The 22,551-nt window shown below is 44.3% G+C and overlaps 1 protein-coding gene across 2 annotated transcripts in view; it reads right to left on the reverse strand.

Annotated features, from left to right (window-relative positions):
- Positions 1-22,551, reverse strand: part of immp2l (inner mitochondrial membrane peptidase subunit 2) — a 113,516-nt gene that overhangs the window by 85,134 nt on the left and 5,831 nt on the right. The window contains exons 1-3 of one of the 2 annotated variants that reach the window (XM_029433791.1): positions 21,219-21,311; positions 19,972-20,109; positions 13,557-13,660 (exon numbers count right to left, since the gene is read on the reverse strand). In XM_029433791.1, coding sequence (XP_029289651.1) covers positions 13,557-13,660; positions 19,972-20,106 — 239 coding nt within the window. In that variant the 5' untranslated portion in view covers positions 20,107-20,109; positions 21,219-21,311. Of the gene's footprint in view, positions 1-13,556; positions 13,661-19,971; positions 20,110-21,218; positions 21,312-22,551 lie in introns of those variants that run through there. The other variant, XM_029433790.1, reaches the window with a different exon arrangement.

Raw genomic sequence — 22,551 nt, forward strand, 5'->3', positions numbered from 1 at the left:
ACTTAAACAGTCCAGCGCAATCGTTCGGATTGATTATACATATTTTATTATTTATAATATGTGTACTTATTTTGCAACTTAATCTGCTTTTGTTTAGTCGTGTATAGATAAACCTGCTCTAACATTTTGTTTTAGGGAGAAGGAGACGGAGGCCGGAGAGGAGGAGAGCAGGGAGAGGATGGAGAGCAGGGAGAGGATGGAGAGGATGGAGAGGATGGAGAGCAGGGAGAGGATGGAGAGCAGGGAGAGGATGGAGAGGATGGAGAGCAGGGAGAGGATGGAGAGCAGGGAGAGGATGGAGAGCACGGAGTGGATGGAGAGCAGGGAGAGGATGGAGAGCAGGGAGAGGATGGAGAGGATGGAGAGCAGGGAGAGGATGGAGAGCAGGGAGAGGATGGAGAGCACGGAGTGGATGGAGAGCAGGGAGAGGATGGAGAGCAGGGAGAGGATGGAGAGCAGGGAGAGGATGGAGAGCACGGAGTGGATGGAGAACAGGGAGAGGATGGAGAGCACGGAGAGGATGGAGAGCACGGAGTGGATGGAGAGCAGGGAGAGGATGGAGAGCAGGGAGAGGATGAACAGACACAGCCAAAATTTCACTGCATGTTTCTGACTCAGTAAAGATGTCCGCCGTGAGCTTTAATCACTTTCTGCAGTTGAACTTTCACTCTTAAATATTTGAGTTTCACTTCATTAAGTGATCCGAGCTCGTTCTGTTCACTGATGAAATATAAATCCCTTAAAGAGACAACTTGACTGGATCAGAAAAACATTTTACAAATCTGCAATCATGAATAAATAATGTTGGTGGTGGTCCATACGACGGATGGATGTGAACAGAACATCCAGCGGACTCATCAGTTCACGGGAGCGTCTTTAACAAATAACCAGGATGTTGTTTTTCTCATGACAACATCTAACATTATTATAAATACTTCGCATAATATACATTCTTCTCTAAAAACCCTGTCGACATTTTTGTTTACATGAATAACCTGTGACATGTTTTCACGCAGCGTGAGGATCCTACGATAAGATGCAACAGCACAAGTGAGGATCACGCTGTGTCTTTGGGACGCTGTTTTGAACCTCACAGTAACAAGCAGATCTGCTGTTAGTGTTGAAAAAAAAAACAAATCCACAAATTTAAAAACCAGACATTCAGTGAGGAACGTGGATTTGTGTTCATCGTTGTGCACCTGCTGCCTCTAAGTGTGTCGCTCCCTCCGGCGTTACCGTAAAGCCTTCACCGTGCCCTCAATATGTCAACTGACTGACGGCGCTGCGAGGGAGGGAGCCGCCGCCGCAAAGCGCACGCACCAGGAGTAACTCCCAGCTCGCTCCTGGGAGGAGATCTGTGTGAGCGGCAGACTGTCGGCTTTGATGTGGAGCTGAGGGACAGGAAGGAGCCGAACCCCAGGAGAGGAACACCCAGCATGCACCACGGCAGAGTGATAGTTTAATAAACAATACATTCTCTAATGCGATGTGAGATATGAACGTAGTTAGACATGAAGAGTAATGAGCACGAGAAGTTTATTATATGATCGTCATCGAGGATTTAAAGAAGGGAGAATGGAGTCGAGCGGCTCTGAGGCGGTAAAACTAAAACTTATACATATTCGACTTGTAACTTCACTAATCAGCCATACTAATAACTTCTGCACTTTCAAAGCGAGCGACAGGAACAAAAGAAACAACAGCTCCAGACGGCAACTCGGGTCAGTCAGGACACGATGCACACAATACAAACCTGCAGTGAAGCTTCACTAACACAATGTGAATCTTCACTAACACAAAGTGCATCTTCACTAACACAAAGTGCATCTTCACTAACACAAAGTGCATCTTCACTAACACAAAGTGCATCTTCACTAACACAAAGTGCATCTTCACTAACACAATGTGAAGCTTCACTAACACAAAGTGCATCTTCACTAACACAAAGTGCAGCTGAGGGGACGTCATCAGGTTTGCAGGAATTTAACCATAAAACAAATTCAAACATTGACCTAACGATGAAGCACATTTCATCACAACCCATCCAACAGCTTCAACAGCTGACAACATATTCAATCAAAAAACTAAAATGTCGGAGAATATTTCTTTAGATAAAAACATGTTGTAGATTCTTTTTTCACTAAATGTTGACTTTTGGACTTTAAACACAATGTTTCTATCACAGAGTCTGAAACAATATGCAGCAGCAGCAGCAGCACTGGAGTCTGACTCTACTACTAACATAATGATAATAATAATAATATTAGTGCAGCCTCATCTGACACTTTCAACACAATGAAGAGACGTGCTTCATGCTTCATGCATCATGCTTCATGCTTCGTGATTCGTGCTTCATGCATCGTGCTTCGTGCATCATGCTTCATGCATCGTGCTTCATGCATCGTACTTCATGCATCGTACTTCATTCATCGTGCATTGTGCTTCGTGCATCGTGCTTCAGGCTTCATGCATCATGCTTCATGCTTCGTGATTCGTGCTTCATGCATCGTGCTTCGTGCATCGTGCTTCATGCATCGTGCTTCATGCATCGTACTTCATGCATCGTGCATTGTGCTTCGTGCATCGTGCTTCAGGCTTCATGCTTCGTGCATCGTGCTTCGTGCATCGTGCTTCGTGCATCGTGCATCGTGCATCGTGCATCGTGCATCGTGCATCGTGCATCGTGCTTCAGACTGGTGGTGCAGGATGCAGCGGGAGCCAGAAGACCTGAAACACAGCAGGAGCTCACAGAGGACTCTGCTCCGGCCGTGTGTTCCTGCCTTTAGCACTGAAGCCTCTGTGGGCATATTTAATTACAGAGGCTTTCATACCAATTTAATGGAAATGAGTTTCAGACCCCCGCATGAATTCCATGTGTAGTCTTTCAGATTAGGGACTCCCTGCTATTCTCTGCCATCTGTGCTATAATTAGAGATTGTATTGAGAGAAATAATGAACTCTAATTTGTTTAAATATGATTTACAGCTGCTTGTGTATATTTATATTAAATGCATGTATCTCTGCTTTCTGTTCCTACATATGATTGTTACATGCTGCAATATATTTCCATTTAAAATGATATAAATTCTCATGTTAGTGAAACTCCCTATAAATCATCTTCTCCATATTAATAAACATGTTGACGGTGTCAGCTCAGACGTTTTTTCTGGTTCTTGTTTAAAGATGATTACTCTATTATTATCATTAAATCGATTCATTGATTCATGTCCATCCCAGTTCCTCAGAGTCCCAGGTGACGTCTTTAAATGTCTTGTTCTGTCCAAAACCCAAAGATATTCACTTTAATATGATATAAAACAGAAAAACTCCAGAGGCTGAAAACAGCATTTATTTTAAATTGTTTGCAAAAATAAATGATTTACTTAATAATCGATTATCATGTGCAGAGGTTAGCAGCATGTGCAGAGGTTTATCAGCATGTGCAGAGGTTAGCAACATGTGCAGAGGTTAGCAACATGTGCAGAGGTTAGCAACATGTGCAGAGGTTAGCAGCATGTGCAGAGGTTAGCAACATGTGTGCAGAGGTTAGCAGCATGTGCAGAGGTTAGCAACATGTGCAGAGGTTAGCAGCGTGTGCAGAGGTTAGCAGCGTGTGCAGGTTAGCAGCATGTGCAGAGGTTAGCAACATGTGCAGAGGTTAGCAACATGTGCAGAGGTTAGCAACATATGCAGAGGTTAGCAGCATGTGCAGAGGTTAGCAGCATGTGCAGAGGTTAGCAACATGTGCAGAGGTTAGCAGCATGTGCAGAGGTTAGCAGCATGTGCAGAGGTTAGCAGCGTGTGCAGGTTAGCAGCATGTGCAGAGGTTAGCAACATGTGCAGAGGTTAGCAACATGTGCAGAGGTTAGCAACATATGCAGAGGTTAGCAGCATGTGCAGAGGTTAGCAGCATGTGCAGAGGTTAGCAGCGTGTGCAGGTTAGCAGCATGTGCAGAGGTTAGCAGCGTGTGCAGAGGTTAGCAGCGTGTGCAGAGGTTAGCAACATGTGCAGGTTAGCAGCTTGTGCAGAGGTTAGCAGCGTGTGCAGGTTAGCAGCATGTGCAGAGGTTAGCAGCGTGTGCAGAGGTTAGCAACATGTGCAGGTTAGCAACATGTGCAGAGGTTAGAAACATGTGCAGAGGTTAGCAGCATGTGCAGGTTAGCAGCATGTGCAGAGGTTAGCAGCATGTGCAGAGGTTAGCAGCATGTGCAGAGGTTAGCAGCGTGTGCAGATTAGAAACATGTGCAGAGGTTAGCAACATGTGCAGAGGTTAGCAGCGTGTGCAGGTTAGCAACATGTGCAGAGGTTAGCAACATGTGCAGAGGTTAGCAGCGTGTGCAGGTTAGCAACATGTGCAGAGGTTAGCAGCGTGTGCAGAGGTTAGCAGAATCTGTAAAATCTGCTTCTCAGTTAAACAGTCTTCTGTGACTTGTTGCATTTTTGGAAAGTGTTTGTTAAGTGTTGGTCCAGTGTTATACATTTTTATAATGAATATCTTTTACCGCGGTAGTTGTAGTCTAATTGATCCCTCAGCAGGAGGTTTGTGTCCGTCTCTTCACTGTTCTGTACTGAACTCCCCCCGGGGAAATGAACCAAACTGTGACTTCTGTGCACTGTTCCTGTCAGCTTCAGTGTAAGTGCTGAAAAGAGTTTGACATTTTTGGAAATATGATTATTTGCTTTCTTGCCTGAGGGTGAGACATGAAGATCGATACCACAGCAGGGACATTTGTGAACTCTGGACGGAGCAAAGCTAGCTGTTGCTCTCTGCTTCCATTCTTCATGCTAAGTTATGCTAATCAAGTCCCGACTTTAGCTCCACATTAAGCATACAGACACACCGTGTGGCATCAATCTTCTCATCTAACAATCAGCAATAATGCAAAGAAGCGTATTTCCAAGAATGTCAAAATTCTCCTTTAGAAAGGAGATGAAGTATAAATCAGTCAGCTAAAATAAGAAACTTTAAAAACAACTAAATTAGTCATTTCCAAGAAGATAATCCAAACGGTTTCCACATTTACCCAGTTTTAGTTTTCTTTGAGATTAACGCTGCCATGTTCCGTCTCGTCACCACCAAACAAACACCACGTGAGCCGGCGTGCAACACAATTTGGAGACAACACCGTGACGCCGGCGGCAAGTGGCTGAAGAATGTGTCTTAACAAGAAATGCTGGTTCAGCCGGGTCAGGATGGTACACTGGAGCAGACCGAACTCTCCGTCTTTACATTTGGAGGATTTGTTGGAATAAAGTGACGATGAATAATATTCAGATTATCACACAATCATGTCCTCTTGAGTCTCAGCAGTTCTGACAGGGTTCACTGAAAACAGTCCAGTTCAGTTGAAAACATCACATGACCATGAGGACCTCAGGACCAGCAGTCAGTCACCTTAAGACCCAGTCTTAACCCTCAAACTGCAGAAACACACAAACCGTCTGCTGCAGAGAGGAGTCCATTACATGTGGTGGTGATGGTCTAGTGGTACGCCTTCCAAACTAAACACTAGAAGGTCGGGAGTTCAACACCAGGCTGCCACCATTGTGCTCCTGAGCAAGGCACTTAACCCTGAGCTGCTCCAGGGAGACTGTCCCTGTACTTAGTTCAATGTAAGTCGCTCTGGATAAGAGCGTCTGCTAGATGACCTGTAATGTAATGTGAGCTATTAATATATATTTCGAGCTGCTCGTCTTTATGAAACGTGTCTGACAGCAGAGTAAACCTGAACATGTGAAGCTGTGTAATGGGGCTTTTTAGCATGTTTTGGTTTGACTGACTTCCATCTCACACGAGCTGGAGAAGGAGACGTGTAAACGTGCTGCTCTGTCTCCAGCAGCACAGTGAGGCTCACTCATCAGTCTCACAGTTACAGCGTGGATCGTCTTAGGACACGATACACAGGTTAGACAACATCTGGAGCACGTTGTGTTGTCATCATGATGATGATGAAGTCAGAGTCCTGACACACACACACACACACACACACACACACACACACACACACACACACACACACACACACACACACACACACACACACACACACACACACACCTCTTTCAGCTGGAGATGGAGATGTTTCAGCAGGCCTCTCATGTTTCCACCTGAACACTTTGTACTTTGTTTCCTTTCTTCTCTTGTGTTTCCCGCAGTGTGTTAAAGCATTTGTGAAAAACAACTGAGAAACACAAAATAAACACGATGTTTGTGAGCTGGTCTCTGGAGACTGTGGAGGCGTTAAGGCGCTTAAACAGGAGAGAAATACCAAGAAGTGTTTGTGATGCACTGACATGACGCTGTGCAACGCTCAACACTCCCTGAAGGTGTCACCGTGGTACCTCCTCATGTGGCTCTGAACCTGCGAGAGGATTACAGTCGAGATAATACTTCCTCCAAGAACAGAGTAATCACATTACAGTGAACACATGAATCCCTCAACAGCTGTGTGAACAACAACAACAACAGCAACAACAACAACGTCCCAGAGAAACTTTTACACCTTTAAGACACTCAGCCGCAAATTTGAGGATAAAATAAAAAAGCAAAAAATTCAGCAACTAAATCCGTCTGATTGAAGGAAGCGGATCAGAATTGTGAAGAAATTAAAAGTTTAAACACGAAGAAGAAGTGTTTCCTGAAGACAAAGCATGAGAGAGTCTGGGATCGAACCCACAACCTGCTGCTACAAAGACTTTCATAAGAGAGCAGAGCAAGAGGATATTTAATACAGACAGTGTTTGAAGTGATGGAGAATCTGCAGCTTTAAGGAAGAGGAAGAGAGAGGAAGAGGAAGAGAGGAAGAGGAAGAGAGGAAGAGGAAGAGAGATATTCCTATATAACTATATATATAGAGAGAGAGAGAGATTACAGTTATACAGACATTATAGTTATAGATTAATATTTATATATAGATTATATATATATAAAAATATTAATCTATATATAAATATTGATCTATATATATATATATATATATATATATATATATATATATATATATATATATATATATATTAATATTTATGTCAGCAGGTCGTTTCCTCTGTTTTCATCAGAGGGAATCAAACCTGTGACATGGACGGTGTTAGTGCCTCCACTCACAGCACGCTGATGCTCGCCACTTTTGAAGATATCCACGGCTTCTGAGATTTCAATGAATATTTATAGAATGTAGAACTTCAACCCCCCCCCCCCCCTGCTGATCCAAGATGGCTGTCATCAAACCCTTCCTCACAGAGAACCAGCCGCCGACTACAACCATCGGGAAACATTTCCTGCAGAACGTCAGCTGTGAGGGTCTCTTCACCAGCACGCTCTGTAAATAACATATCACTCTACGGACCGGCATCTTCCCTTGAACTACTTCCTTTAAAATGAGCGCCAATTATAAGCAGGACTCCCCCCCCCCCTCGCTGTGGAGCCAAAGCACATTTGAAATTTAAATCCGAGGCAATATTCTTGGCAGATGATAGATTCGACTTTCGGAGGGATTTGAACTGAATCCCCAGAAGGAGGAGAAGTTGATACAGATCCGCGTCACACAGGGACTCAGCTATCTGTTGCTTTGAGGAAACACCTTCACAGGACTGCCAGGTAAACAGGTGGCGCTGAGACGGGAAGACACACAGAGGGAAGGCTCGGGGGGATTCTAAATGTCTAAAGATGTGAACCTCACAGAACCAGTGTCTCCTCCTCTGTCAGCTCTTTATGCTTGGTGCCTGTCTATCTGTGTGATGCTGCGGAATCGTTACCGTCGGGGGACGAGCCACAACACACCAGCTGAATGTGAGCAGCTCAGGTTCAAGTCACAGCTGCTCTCACACGAGTCTCTTCTCCCACCGAAACAAAGCGAGAGGCTGGCATCCCGGGTAATGATGGGAGTGGGTTTGTCCTCCTGTCACCAGCCTGTGTACTCCGCAGGCTGCACAGCAAACACCTCAAATGGAAAAACTGACAGCCTCGCCCTCGCGCCGTCAAACAGCTCGGAAAGGCAGTTAAATATGTCAATTTCCTCGTGTGAAATCTCACTTTCTCCGGTCTGGAGCCGCCGGCGGGGCTGCGGCGTCTGCAGGTTGAATCAGCGTGTGTGACTTTCAAAGGAATGGAGCGTTAATGGAACAGCAGACGTCTGACACCGAGGATGGACTTCTGAGAGGCTTCAGGGCCTTCAAGATGCGTTCAGATGGAAAAACTTGAAATAAATCCTCGCCGAGGTTTGTCTAATGAGCGCTGACGGCTCGTCATGCACATCAGAGTCCAGGATGTTGTTCTGCAGCGTCCTGGACCCGCCGCTACTCCTTTTATGCTCCGTGCACAGCAGCTGTCGCTGCAGGTGATATCAGCCCCCGCTGCACAGGAAGTGTCTGTACTGAGCCACAGTCCCACAGATTACATTACAGGTCATTTAGCGGACGCTCTTATCCAGAGCGACTTACAGTGAACTGACTACAGGGAGCAACTTGGGGTTAAGTACCTTCTGTTTGGAAGGCGTACCATCAGACCATCGCCACCCTGACACAGGTCACCTGCGCCTCATGCTCAAGGATCTAACAGGACGTGAAACTGCAGTTTCAGATAAAAACAACCTTGATACACCGGGGCCACGATGAAAAACATACAGATGTAAAGTACTGGCCTGATGTGGAGCCTCCATGCTGCTGTTTAATAAGTGGGTCAGTACAGCTGCTACTGAAGACCCTCCGCTACACTCGAATGTACAGTTTGCTCTTTCACCGCGTAATAGTCGCATTCTGCGTGAAAGTATTTATGATTAAAAACCTCAGAGTGCAGCGTTCCTCACCTCGTGCTGCTGCCATCAAACAGGAGAAGGAGCAATTTGGTCTCATTTTGAACCGGAGCGTCTGCAGATTAATATGTTCCGATGCACTAAAGTTAAACTTGATACGAGATGAAGAAATCCATGTGTTTTGTCTTTGTATTGATATCGATGCCAAACAAACGTCAGTAAAAGTCAATGCTACTAAACTTTAGGAAACATTACTAAACTTTATTAGAAAACATTACTAATCGTTACTAAACTTTAGGAATCGTTACTAAACTTTAGGAAACGTTACTAAACTTTAGGAAACGTTACTAAACTTTAGGAAACGTTACTAAACTTTAGGAATCGTTACTAAACTTTAGGAAACGTTACTAAACTTTAGGAAACGTTACTAAACTTTAGGAATCGTTACTAAACTTTAGGAATCGTTACTAAACTTTAGGAAACGTTACTAAACTTAAGGAAACATTACTAAACTTTAGGAATCGTTACTAAACTTTAGGAAACGTTACTAAACTTTAGGAAACGTTACTAAACTTTAGGAAACGTTACTAAACTTTAGGAATCGTTACTAAACTTTAGGAAACGTTACTAAACTTAAGGAAACATTACTAAACTTTAGGAATCGTTACTAAACTTTAGGAAACGTTACTAAACTTTAGGAATCGTTACTAAACTTTAGGAAACGTTACTAAACTTAGGAAACGTTACTAAACTTTAGGAATCGTTACTAAACTTTAGGAAACGTTACTAAACTTTATTAGAAAACGTTACTAAACTTTAGGAATCGTTACTAAACTTTAGGAAACGTTACTAAACTTTAGGAATCGTTACTAAACTTTAGGAAACGTTACTAAACTTTATTAGAAAACGTTACTAAACTTTAGGAATCGTTACTAAACTTTAGGAAACGTTACTAAACTTTAGGAAACGTTACTAAACTTTAGGAAACGTTACTAAACTTTAGGAATCGTTACTAAACTTTAGGAAACGTTACTAAACTTTATTAGAAAACGTTACTAAACTTTAGGAATCGTTACTAAACTTTAGGAAACGTTACTAAACTTTAGGAAACGTTACTAAACTTTAGGAATCGTTACTAAACTTTAGGAAACGTTACTAAACTTTAGGAATCGTTACTAAACTTTAGGAATCGTTACTAAACTTTAGGAAACGTTACTAAACTTAAGGAAACATTACTAAACTTTAGGAAACGTTACTAAACTTTAGGAATCGTTACTAAACTTTAGGAAACGTTACTAAACTTTAGGAATCGTTACTAAACTTTAGGAATCGTTACTAAACTTTAGGAAACGTTACTAAACTTAAGGAAACATTACTAAACTTAGGAAACGTTACTAAACTTTAGGAATCGTTACTAAACTTTAGGAAACGTTACTAAACTTAGGAAACGTTACTAAACTTTAGGAATCGTTACTAAACTTTAGGAAACGTTACTAAACTTTATTAGAAAACGTTACTAAACTTAAGGAATCGTTACTAAACTTTAGGAATCGTTACTAAACTTTAGGAAACGTTACTAAACTTTAGGAATCGTTACTAAACTTTAGGAAACGTTACTAAACTTTATTAGAAAACGTTACTAAACTTTAGGAAACGTTACTAAACTTAGGAATCGTTACTAAACTTTAGGAAACGTTACTAAACTTTATTAGAAAACGTTACTAAACTTTAGGAATCGTTACTAAACTTTATTAGAAAACATTACTAATCGTTACTAAACTTTAGGAATCGTTACTAAACTTTAGGAATCGTTACTAACTTAGAATCGTACTAACTAGGAAACATTACTAAACTTTAGGAATTGTTACTAAACTTTATTAGGAAACGTTACTAAACTTTAGGAAACGTTACTAAACTTTAGGAATTGTTACTAAACTTTATTACGAAATGTTACTAAACGTTAGGAATTGTTACTAAACTTTATTACGAAACGTTACTAAACGTTACTAAACTTTAGGAAACGTTACTAAACTTTAGGAATTGTTACTAAACTTTATTACGAAACGTTACTAAACGTTACTAAACTTTAGGAAATGTTACTAAACTTTAGGAAACGTTACTAAACTTTAGGAAACGTTACTAAACTTTAGAACTTTAGGAAACGTTACTAAACTTTAGAACTTTAGGAAACGTTACTAAATTTTAGGAATTGTTACTAAACTTTAGGAATTGTTACTAAACTTTAGGAATTGTTACTAAACTTTAGGAAACGTTACTAACGTTACTAAACTTTAGGAAACGTTACTAAACTTTAGGAAACGTTACTAAGCGTTACTAAACTTTGATGATGGAAGTGTGGGCGTGTGATTTGTCATCAGAAGCAATCAGCTCACTCGTCTCTGCTGACGGACGTCAAACATAACTTTACATTTATAAATATTCCACAAGCTTCTGAAAGGAATGAACCGGCATGTTTGCACTGCCACAGCGACACGTGTCACTAATGAAGCATCCAGAAGTTTGACTAACACAAATAGAAATACAGAACAAAAGTGATACGAGCCTTGAAACACTTATATTTCCTTTAAAACGAGTTGATATCATTGAAAGCCTCTCTGCCAAACCAACTGACAGTTTGACAGATGAATTATATGATTTATTTTAATTACTCCATGAAAGGCCGATCGATGCCGGTCCCATTGTTCCCAGAGGAGTACGCCATCAAAAGCACTTAAAAATATATTCATATGTCCTACGCTGTTGCTGCTAAATATTTCAAAAATACTTCAGCTGATTTCAAGGTTTGATATTCAGGGTATTTTGTGTAGAAGCTTCTCAGAGAGTTGTGCAGCAGAGGACTTGTGTTCTGCTGTGTCTGCAGCTCAGAGAGGAACCACGTCTGTGAACAGCTGCAGGTTTCAAATCCTTCTGCAGGAGAGACCTGGCTAGAGGAGAGACCTGGCTGCAGGAGAGACCTGGCTAGAGGAGAGACCTGGCTGCAGGAGAGACCTGGCTGCAGGAGAGACCTGGCTAGAGGAGAGACCTGGCTGCAGGAGAGACCTGGCTAGAGGAGAGACCTGGCTAGAGGAGAGACCTGGCTAGAGGAGAGACCTGGCTAGAGGAGAGACCTGGCTGCAGGAGAGACCTGGCTGCAGGAGAGACCTGGCTAGAGGAGAGACCTGGCTGCAGGAGAGACCTGGCTAGAGGAGAGACCTGGCTAGAGGAGAGACCTAGCTGCAGGAGAGACCTGGCTAGAGGAGAGACCTGGCTGCATGAGAGACCTGGCTAGAGGAGAGACCTGGCTGCAGGAGAGACCTGGCTAGAGGAGAGACCTGGCTGCAGGAGAGACCTGGCTGCAGGAGAGACCTGGCTAGAGGAGAGACCTGGCTGCAGGAGAGACCTGGCTGCAGGAGAGACCTGGCTAGAGGAGAGACCTGGCTGCAGGAGAGACCTGGCTAGAGGAGAGACCTGGCTAGAGGAGAGACCTAGCTGCAGGAGAGACCTGGCTAGAGGAGAGACCTGGCTGCATGAGAGACCTGGCTAGAGGAGAGACCTGGCTGCAGGAGAGACCTGGCTGCAGGAGAGACCTGGCTGCAGGAGAGACCTGGCTAGATGAGAGACCTGGCTGCAGGAGAGACCTGGCTAGAGGAGAGACCTGGCTGCAGGAGAGACCTGGCTAGAGGAGAGACCTAGCTGCAGGAGAGACCTGGCTCCAGGAGAGACCTGGCTCCAGGAGAGACCTGGCTAGAGGTGAGACCTAGCTGCAGGAGAGACCTGGCTAGAGGAGAGACCTGGCTGCATGAGAGACCTGGCTAGAGGAGAGACCTGGCTGCAGGAGAGACCTGGCTAGAGGAGAGACCTGGCTGCAGGAGAGACCTGGCTGCAGGAGAGACCTGGCTAGAGGAGAGACCTGGCTGCAGGAGAGACCTGGCTAGAGGAGAGACCTAGCTGCAGGAGAGACCTGGCTCCAGGAGAGACCTGGCTCCAGGAGAGACCTGGCTCCAGGAGAGACCTAGCTGCAGGAGAGACCTGGCTCCAGGAGAGACCTGGCTAGAGGAGAGACCTGGCTAGAGGAGAGACCTGGCTGCAGGAGAGACCTGGCTGCAGATGCATGAGACGGGAGAGAGGAACTTTTCTTTCTGGTGATCCAGTAACGAAGTCTGATCTGAAATGTTTCTCTTCTGTGTTTGTGACTAAAGAACAGTTAAACAGCTAAAATCTTTCAGTTTCACTGAACACATATTGTGTGTGGATATGCGCACGCTGTGCATGGAGAACATGTCCGTGGAGCACTTCAGCCTCTTGTGGCCGACAGTGAAATTACAACAGAAATTACCGGCCAAAACTTGTTTTTTTCACAGATTAAAAACGTAAAGATTGTCCTGGCAAAACCTTTTCACACCTTTTCTTCAGTGATGAACACAGAAGAGGAAACCCGTCCATCACGTTGGTCATGACGAGTTCAAACCTTTTCAAGAACTTTCAAGGTTCTTAAGAACAACTTCTTTAAAGTTAAAGACGCCAGCAGAAAACAAACGGGATCGTTTCATTTCAAATATAATAAATTCTAACACATTCATAACCTTGAAGACATAACGGTTCAAAATAAGTATTTTCCAAACTTTCCAAACTTTCTACAAACCCTGTGTTAAAATGAAAAAGATTTTCTAATAAAATATGAGAACAAAATAAGAATAATATGTTTTAAAAGTATTCCTGTTGTATGACACAGGTTAACTGTGTTGTGCAGTATTTACTCCTTTAAGTCCTCTTTTAAATTCATTAAATAACTTAACGTTACTCACATGACGGAGACGATGTCGCCTCGTTGGACTTCGTAGTTCCTCACACTCCAGCGGTTCAGCAGAACGACGTCACAGTCAGACCCCCCCTCTGGGTTCAGGAAGGGCTGCACACACAGGAATAACAATACTGTTGATATCAATACAACAAATATACACACACTGAAATACTACATACAGGAGACGTCCTACTCTCAGCCTCATATACTCTGTGTGTGTGTGTGTGTGTGTGTGTGTGTGTGTGTGTGTGTGTGTGTGTGTGTGTGTGTGTGTTACACAAACATTCTGGTCCCACATTTTATAAAGAGTTATTAAAACATTTCCACATGTGATTCTAAGCTCATCAGTTGTTCCATGAACATCCGTCAGTCTCTCCGCTTCTGTTGTGAAGCACCTCCTCCAACCAGGAAACTCATTTTTAATCACACCGCTTCAACGAGGTCCCTTGTGTTTACTGTGGCTAAGTCTATGTGCTGATTTATGGATTTTAAAATACTGCACATGAAACATTCAGGGGCAGTCTCTCCCCAAAACAGACTTTTAGAGTTTTAGAAACAAACTCCATGCAACCATGTTCAGTAACACAGAACAGCAACACCAGGTCTCTCAATTACAACAATAATAAACGCTGCAGCTTGGTGTGGTGGTGCAGCAGCGGTGCATGACGGGAGTTCTTCTCTCCTCTGATTCAATGGCTAAACATCAGTTTCTCCTGCACGCTGTTCGGCTGCCGTTAACGTTTGTCAGCTTGTTTCTCTGAGAACTTAAGATCCAGACGTTCAGGACTAAAATCCTTCATCCTTCAAATATAGAGTTCAAAACACCAGGATGTAGAAAGTTTCTTAAAATTGGATAAACAGTCAGTTTATGAAGCTTCTGCAGACAAACACAACGCTGACGCTGCTCAAAGGGGAGACGACGCCATGACAGGAGAGAGAGGAAATGTTACCTTCAGGGACATTACACATGTCTCTGTCTCACTACATATACAACACAGGACTGATGACACCATGACAGGAGAGAGAGGAAACGTTACCTTCAGGAACATTACACATGTCTCTGTACTCACTACATATACAACACAGGACTGATGACACCATGACAGGAGAGAGAGGAAACGTTACCTTCAGGAACATTACACATGTCTCTGTCTCACCACATATACAACACAGGACTGATGACACCATGACAGGAGAGAGAGGAAACGTTACCTTCAGGGACATTACACATGTCTCTGTCTCACTACATATACAACACAGGACTGATGACACCATGACAGGAGAGAGAGGAAACGTTACCTTCAGGGACATTACATGTCTCTGTCTCACTACATATACAACACAGGACTGATGACACCATGACAGGAGAGAGAGGAAACGTTACCTTCAGGAACATTACACATGTCTCTGTCTCACTACATATACAACACAGGACTGATGACACCATGACAGGAGAGAGGAAACGTTACCTTCAGGAACATTACACATGTCTCTGTCTCACTACATATACAACACAGGACTGATGACACCATGACAGGAGAGAGAGGAAACGTTACCTTCAGGAACATTACACATGTCTCTGTCTCACTACATATACAACACAGGACTGATGACACCATGACAGGAGAGAGAGGAAATTGCTGCAGTTTTCCAGCTTTATTCTCATCATCATGGTGAAAATGACTTATATTTTTTATTATACATTAAGTCCTCTGTAATGTAGGAAACTTGTCAATCATGGTCTTTAACATTTAAATGAACATAAACTGGTGAGTTTCATATTTAAGCCCATTAACTGGTAAATATGAACATTTCACAAAGCATATAATCCGGTTCCACATTTATTTCCAGCAGCTGCTGGTTTCACATCATTTCAATACAGAATGAAATCAACGAGCAGAGCCTGAAACTTGTCTTCTGCAATCAAACTCAAGGACTTCACATTTCTAAGTCAAATGCTGTTCAGCGCTCGCTGAACAGTGACGAGCGTTACGTGTTGTTTCTCTAATTATTCTTCACAGCTTCTCTACTCTCTCATGTTGGAGCTTCCCTCAACTATTGGAGGATAAGAAATTAAGTTAATACACATGTAACTAATGTACATGTAGGACAATAACGTTTACCCATATCAGTACACAAATGCCAACTATATGTTTTATAGTTTATCCACCAGAGAGCAGATCCTCTCAGGACACGTCCTGCTCACAATTCTTTAAAAAACTATATATACATGGGATTCTTTCATGTCTCATGTTATATGTGTGGTTGGGTCCTTCATATCATCATAATAACACATTTCTCACATATCCATTTCAATATTGCTAAATTTGGAGGAGAGTGAGATTTTTTCTTTCTTAATTTTTCTGAAATTTAGAGAAAAAGGTTTTTTCCATTTTCTAAGTCTGAGTCATATTTTTCCGTCCTGTGTTTGTGACGTAAACAGTTATTTTCATTTTCATTCATATTTGTGAAATCAGGTGTTTTTTATTTTTGCAGAATTCTCATCTATTCGACTCGACTGTGTTTGTAAGAGCACGTCTGGAAAACTCATCCTGGGAGAACCTCAGCTTCCACTGTTGATTGGAAACATTAGATCTCGTCTCTTCTCTTCTCTCTGAGACTTTCAGCTGTTTATTACAGATTCTGTGGAATCAACAAACATCTAAAGTTCAGCAGAGACTTCACACGGAGATGTTCTCTCAGTTTCAGCACACACACAAGTTTGGGATTGTTTGGGCTTCTCCCTCCTTTAGTGATGCGAATAATAAAAGAATTTAAATAAATGTGCACCATTGCCGTGTTAAACTAGACTCCAAACAGCCGTGTCCTCCATGACAGCTTAATCACACGCTGGTCTCTGTGAGGATCCACAGGTGGCGCCTCACACCTGCCAGCGTTTCATTAAGCAGGATGTGCGCAGGCCATTTCTCGGCTGCCGGAGTCACTGACAGAATATCTCTGATCCGCCGGCCCCAAAATAAAGGATCCCTGCGAGCGACGTCACATTTCTCCACATTACACCTGGACTGTTCCTGAAACTGCTGCGGAGTCGCAATTTATAGGAAAATGTAAACGTGTCACAGCAGATCGTCTGATTATTTGAGGAGTTTGAGAAAAGTTTATATAGAAAGTGTTCACAGAAATGACCTGAAGCTCCCTGCAGCACCCACAGGTGGGCGCCACAGGTGTGCACGAGCGTCACAGCCACCTAATTTTCTGAGATACTGATTTTTGGGTTTTCATTAACTATACCACAATATTCTAATTTATTGAGATGTACCTGTAGTTCTTAAATATTTTTAAAGACTGATACTGCACTTTATTATTTATTCTTCTGAATCATTTACAGACATGAGATCAATCTGAAGAAAGCAGATTAACATAAATGCTGAACTTCCCTCTAACATGGATGAAGATGAACTCACACACAGACACACAGACAGACAGACAGACACCCTCCCCCCTCTGAACGTCAGGTCTTATTAACCACAGTGCTCCGCCGCTCCGAAGTAGTGTCACAGTCTGGATTTTTGTATATCCTGTTTTATTTTTAAGTGTTCACTCCCCCTTATGTCATGTCTAGTTGTACTTCCTGTCTGTGTGTTTTCCTGTGATTGTTGATTGGTTCCTCCTGTGTCCATTTACTCTGCCCTTGTGTTTCTGCCTTTCTCCCCAGCTGTGTCTTGTTCCCTCGTTTGGTGTCTGTGTATTTAGCCCCAGTGTGTTTTGTGGGATTGTCATTTGATGTCAGGTCGTGTTCAGCTCTACTCGTGTTCAGCTCTACTCGTGTTCAGCTCTACCCGTGTTCAGCTCTACCCGTGTTCAGCTCTACCCCGTGTGTTTTGGTTACTTTGTATTTGTATTCTAGATTTGGCTTTGTTTTAATAAAGCTCGCTTTTTGTTAAGTCCTCGTCATGCATTCGGCTTTTGGGTCCTCACCTTTATCACACCGTGAAAGTACAATCCCACCAAACATGGACCCAGCAGTGCTTGACGATGAGGATTATCTAAATCTTTATGTCGAGCTAACACTTATTTTGCGGGAATGGAAAGAGGCCGCATGTAGAAGGGAACCAGCAAGCCCTTCTTCAAGAGGCCCGCAGCGAGGTAGCTAAGAAGCCTTGGTTGAGGAGTCTTATGCCTGAGGTACGAAGGAATTTCCTCCAATTTGCCGATCATTCTGACTTTGCGGCAGCTCGGCAGAACAGAAGTTCCTGCAACCAGACTTCTGCAGACCCCGGCCGTCTCCTTGCCGCCTCTGCAGACCCCGGCCGTCTCCTTGCCGCCTCTGCAGACCCCGGCCATCTCCTTGCCGCCTCTGCAGACCCCGGCCGTCTACCTGCCGCCTCTGCCGACCCCGGCTGTTCCCCAGCTGCCCCTCGATACCCCAGACCCTAGGCTCCCTCTGTCCCTCGATACCCCAGCCCCTGTGCTCCCTCTGTCCCTCGAGACCCTAGTTCCTGTGCTGCCTCTGTCCCTCGACACTCCAGCCCCTGTGATCCCCTCTCTTCCCGAGACCCCTGTGCTCCCATCTCTCCCCGATACCCCTTCGCTACCCTTTTCTCCCGAGACCCCCGAGTCCCCGTTGATGCTCGAGATCCCCGAGTTCCCCCCCGACTGTCGAGACCCCAGTGACTCCGGCCCGGTTTCCTGAGCGACTACTCCAGCCCGGCCTCCCGAGCGACTACTCCAGCCCGGCCTCCGCCCCGGCCTCCGTGCGCTGGCCTCCGTGCGCCGGCCTCCTGAGCGGTGCCGGCCTCCTGAGCGGCTCCGGCCTCCTGAGCGGCTCCGCCCGGATCCTGCCCGGCCTCCGCGCCGGCCCCCTGAGTGGCTTCAGTCGCATCCAGCCCAGGCTCTCCGTCCGCCTTGCTGTCCTCCAGAGCGGTCTCCTGCCTTAGACCCGCCTCCGTCCCTTGAGAGGGGGGTCCTGTCAGTCTGGATTTTTGTATATCCTGTTTTTATTTTTAAGTGTTCACTCTCCCTTATGTCATGTCTAGTTGTACTTCCTGTCTGTGTGTTTTCCCTCTGTGATTGTTGATTGGTTCCTCCTGTGTCCATTTACTCTGCCCTTGTGTTTCTGCCTTTCTCCCCAGCTGTGTCTTGTTCCCTCGTTTGGTGTCTGTGTATTTAGCCCTGTCTGCCCCACTGTGTTTTGTGGGATTGCCATTTGATGTCAGGTCGTGTTCTACTCGTGTTCCGCTCTACCCCGGATTGGTTTGTGTTTTGGTTACTTTGTATTCTAGATTCGGCATTGTTTTAATAAAGCTCGCTTTTTGTTAATGCATTCTGCTTTTGGGTCCTCACCTTTATCACACCGTGACAAGTAGTACACACAGACCAGGAAACACTGTTTCCATGACAACAAGCCAAGCACAAAAGGATGAGGACACGTACTATAAACACACACGCACACACAGGAAAAAAACACAGCAAGACTGAGTCAGTGTGTGTGTTTCTCTGTTTCACTTTTGTCATCTGAACACTGTAGAAGTGAGAGAAATAGATTCTTATCGTTTCATAACTTCCAGATGGATTCTTCTAAACGTTTCTTCTACAGAAGCTGCTGATGACAGAATCCTTCACACAGAACAGTTACACGTCTGTCTCCATCTCCTCTGAATTTGGTGAGTTTGTGAGCAATAAAAAGAGCGTGAGCCTCAGCCTGCGATCATCTGGAAGAACAAAGTTCAGCCTGAATGAATGTTTCCTTTGGGCTTTGACTGCACTGCAGGAGATCATCTCATCTCAAACTCCCAGCTGTTGTGATCTCGTCCTCTCAAGTCTTACTTATTTACCTGACTGCTCGGAGACGACAGACTGAAGATAAAACGTGTTAAAAGCCGGTGCATCACATTTCCCTTTGTTTTATATACGAGGTTCTTTATTCAAATCAAGAAACTTTCCTGCTTCTGGCTGTAATCAGGAGATCTTTCCCCCGCTGCACTCTGGGAATATTTTCACAAACAAGATGGCGTCCAGGAGCAGACGCACAGATACAGCGGAGGTCATTGTGTCTAATAACAGCCATACGTTATTTATTATCCTTGACATCCTGTGTTTGTTTCCACATTAGATGAAGCGAGTCATTGTGTCACATGTAAAGATCCAGAGTGTAAACTTCTCCTTCAGTGTAAACATCTGTATCAGACTGAGTGCACCCAGCAGGTTCTTTCTAAAGTGTATTTACAGGAACAGTTTTACTGCTTTATTGTTATTAAAGTATTAAAGTGTTTGAACCTTCGTCTTGTCAGAGTGAAACCAATAGAAATGCATCACTTTCAATTGAATTCTTTCTCAAAACTATAACGGACAAACAAACAAACATTCAGTATCTGCTGCAGACAAGCTGGCAGTAATGTTCACATGGAGAACATGAGACTCTTTGACCTTTGACCTCCTGGTCGTCAGCGTCGTCTCACCTGCATCGACGCTCCCTCCACTCGCGCCACGTAGGCGAAGCGGTCGAGGACGGTGACTGTGACGGGAACGGCGACGAAAAAGCCGCTAACGAACGCCCGCAGGTAGCGCCGGCCCGCCTTCGCCTGCTGAGCCATCACCTGGAACAGGAAACAGAAGTGAGCTCAGGCTAAATTAGAATAAACTTTAAAAACACAGCAAACATGGAGTGGAATAAATAAAATACACGAACATAACAAACCAAGAGAAAGATGTGCGTGTGCTGAAGTTTCATGAAAACACAATTAATATTATTGTCTCTTTATTTTATATGTTAACTACTTATTTTATTTTGTCTCTTTGCTGTAAATGTCTCGCTGTGGACGAAGAAACGAGTTCTGCTTCAGCTTCTGAACCAGACCAGTTGAACCAACTCGATTCTGAAGATCTAACAAGATCTTTCAACATGTTGCTGTGAAGAAAATGATACAAATGTTATTTGAAGTATTTACTGCTGATGTCATCAGGTGGTCTCCAGAAGATTATTCTATAATCCTGCTTCACGCTCGTTTAGAGAAGTTGTAATACTTTATCATCAGCTCTCTGGGACACTCGTGCAGCTTCTGCAGGTTTCTTTGTGGAGAAACTCAGTTTCAGTAAGTAGACGATGACTTGTCGTACGAGTGTCGGTGCACTGAGAACTTCTTTGGTGCTAACTGAACAGTGGACACAAAGTAAAGCAGCGTGTGTCGTGCACTCCGGTGACAGTGTTGAAAGTTCACATGATGGTTACCGTTGGTTACAGGGAGAAGGGTTTGTTCTTGTTATCGTCCAAAGTAGATAAACGAGAAGCATCACTTCACTTCTAAATGGTAAACTGTGGATCACCAGATCCTGAGGGAGCTGTTAAATATTAGAACGATACACTTCTTAAATATTTTTAAAGACTGATACTGCACTTTATTATTTATTCTTCTGAATCATTTACAGACATGAGATCAATCTGAAGAAAGCAGATTAACATAAATGCTGAACTTCCCTCTAACATGGATGAAGATGAACTCTCACACACACACAGACAGACAGACACCCTCCCCCCTCTGAACGTCAGGTCTTATTAACCACAGTGCTCCGCCGCTCTGTGAGACATCAGTTAAGCAGCATGTGCTGCAGGGAGGAGACTCCAGCGGCGGAGCAGAACATCTATTGTAGCAGAACAACCATTGTGACATGAACATATTGCCATTACACTTCCACACACTCCCCTCACAGATCCAGCGTGTCATCAGAGGAAGCTGGATGTGCAGCTTCAAGGTTTCCGCTCGCTGTTAGAGTCCTCTCTGTGCCGACACCTCGGAGCCCCATGGCGGCGCTCACTGAAGACGACCTTGTTTCCCGTCTGCACATTTAAGCGGTGCGGCTGACGCAGCAGGTTCCACATGAAATGAAGAGTGACTTCCTCACCTTGTTAGTTAAATGTCCACATCAGGACGCCTCAAACTACCTTCCTTTGTCGGGTTTTAATTAAAGATCCATCTTATCAATAATGCAGCGTCACAAGTCTCAGAGTCTCCACGATGTGGAGCGTCAGGAGCCTCCGCCTGCAGCTGCACTTCACCAACAATTACTTTCCTTCTCTCTCATGTACCTGCTGGCTTTACAGGGTGGGGTCTGGATAAAAGCCAAGAACACAAAAGTATTCAATTTACAATTACGTGTCAAAAGAAAAGTCCAAAGAAAGAAGAAGCTGCAACTCTGAGCAGACGTATGACTTGTGACTCTGTTTCACATCATATTACAGGAATATCTCTCTCATATAGTTTCTCACATTCTATAGATCAAACGATTCATCTAGAAAACAATCGATCAAAGAGCAGACAGGGTGGTGTGGTTGCAGTTCTGTACTGTCGGCTCTTTATTAAAAGGCATTTACAAAGAGAAACAACGTGTCCGGCTGCATCTGTGAGAGACGTCAGAGAGACGTCAGAGAGACGAGCAGAGAGACGTCAGAGAGACGTCAGAGAGACGAGCAGAGAGACGTCAGAGAGACGTCAGAGAGACGTCAGAGAGACGTCAGAGAGACGAGCAGAGAGACGTCAGAGAGACGTCAGAGAGACGTCAGAGAGACGAGCAGAGAGACGTCAGAGAGACGTCAGAGAGGACGTCAGAGAGACGAGCAGAGAGACGTCAGAGAGACGAGCAGAGAGACGTCAGAGAGACGTCAGAGAGACGTCAGAGAGACGTCAGAGAGACGAGCAGAGAGACGTCAGAGAGACGTCAGAGAGACGAGCAGAGAGACGTCAGAGAGACGAGCAGAGAGACGAGCAGAGAGACGTCAGAGAGACGTCAGAGAGACGTCAGAGAGACGTCAGAGAGACGAGCAGAGAGACGTCAGAGAGACGTCAGAGAGACGTCAGAGAGACGGCAGAGAGACGTCAGAGAGACGTCAGAGAGACGTCAGAGAGACGGCAGAGAGACGTCAGAGAGACGTCAGAGAGACGGACAGAGAGACGGCAGAGAGACGGCAGAGAGACGTCAGAGAGACGTCAGAGAGACGTCAGAGAGACGTCAGAGAGACGGCAGAGAGACGGCAGAGAGACGGC

Source organism: Cottoperca gobio, chromosome 6, assembly GCF_900634415.1.
Source record: "Cottoperca gobio chromosome 6, fCotGob3.1, whole genome shotgun sequence".
Lineage (NCBI taxonomy): Eukaryota > Metazoa > Chordata > Actinopteri > Perciformes > Bovichtidae > Cottoperca > Cottoperca gobio.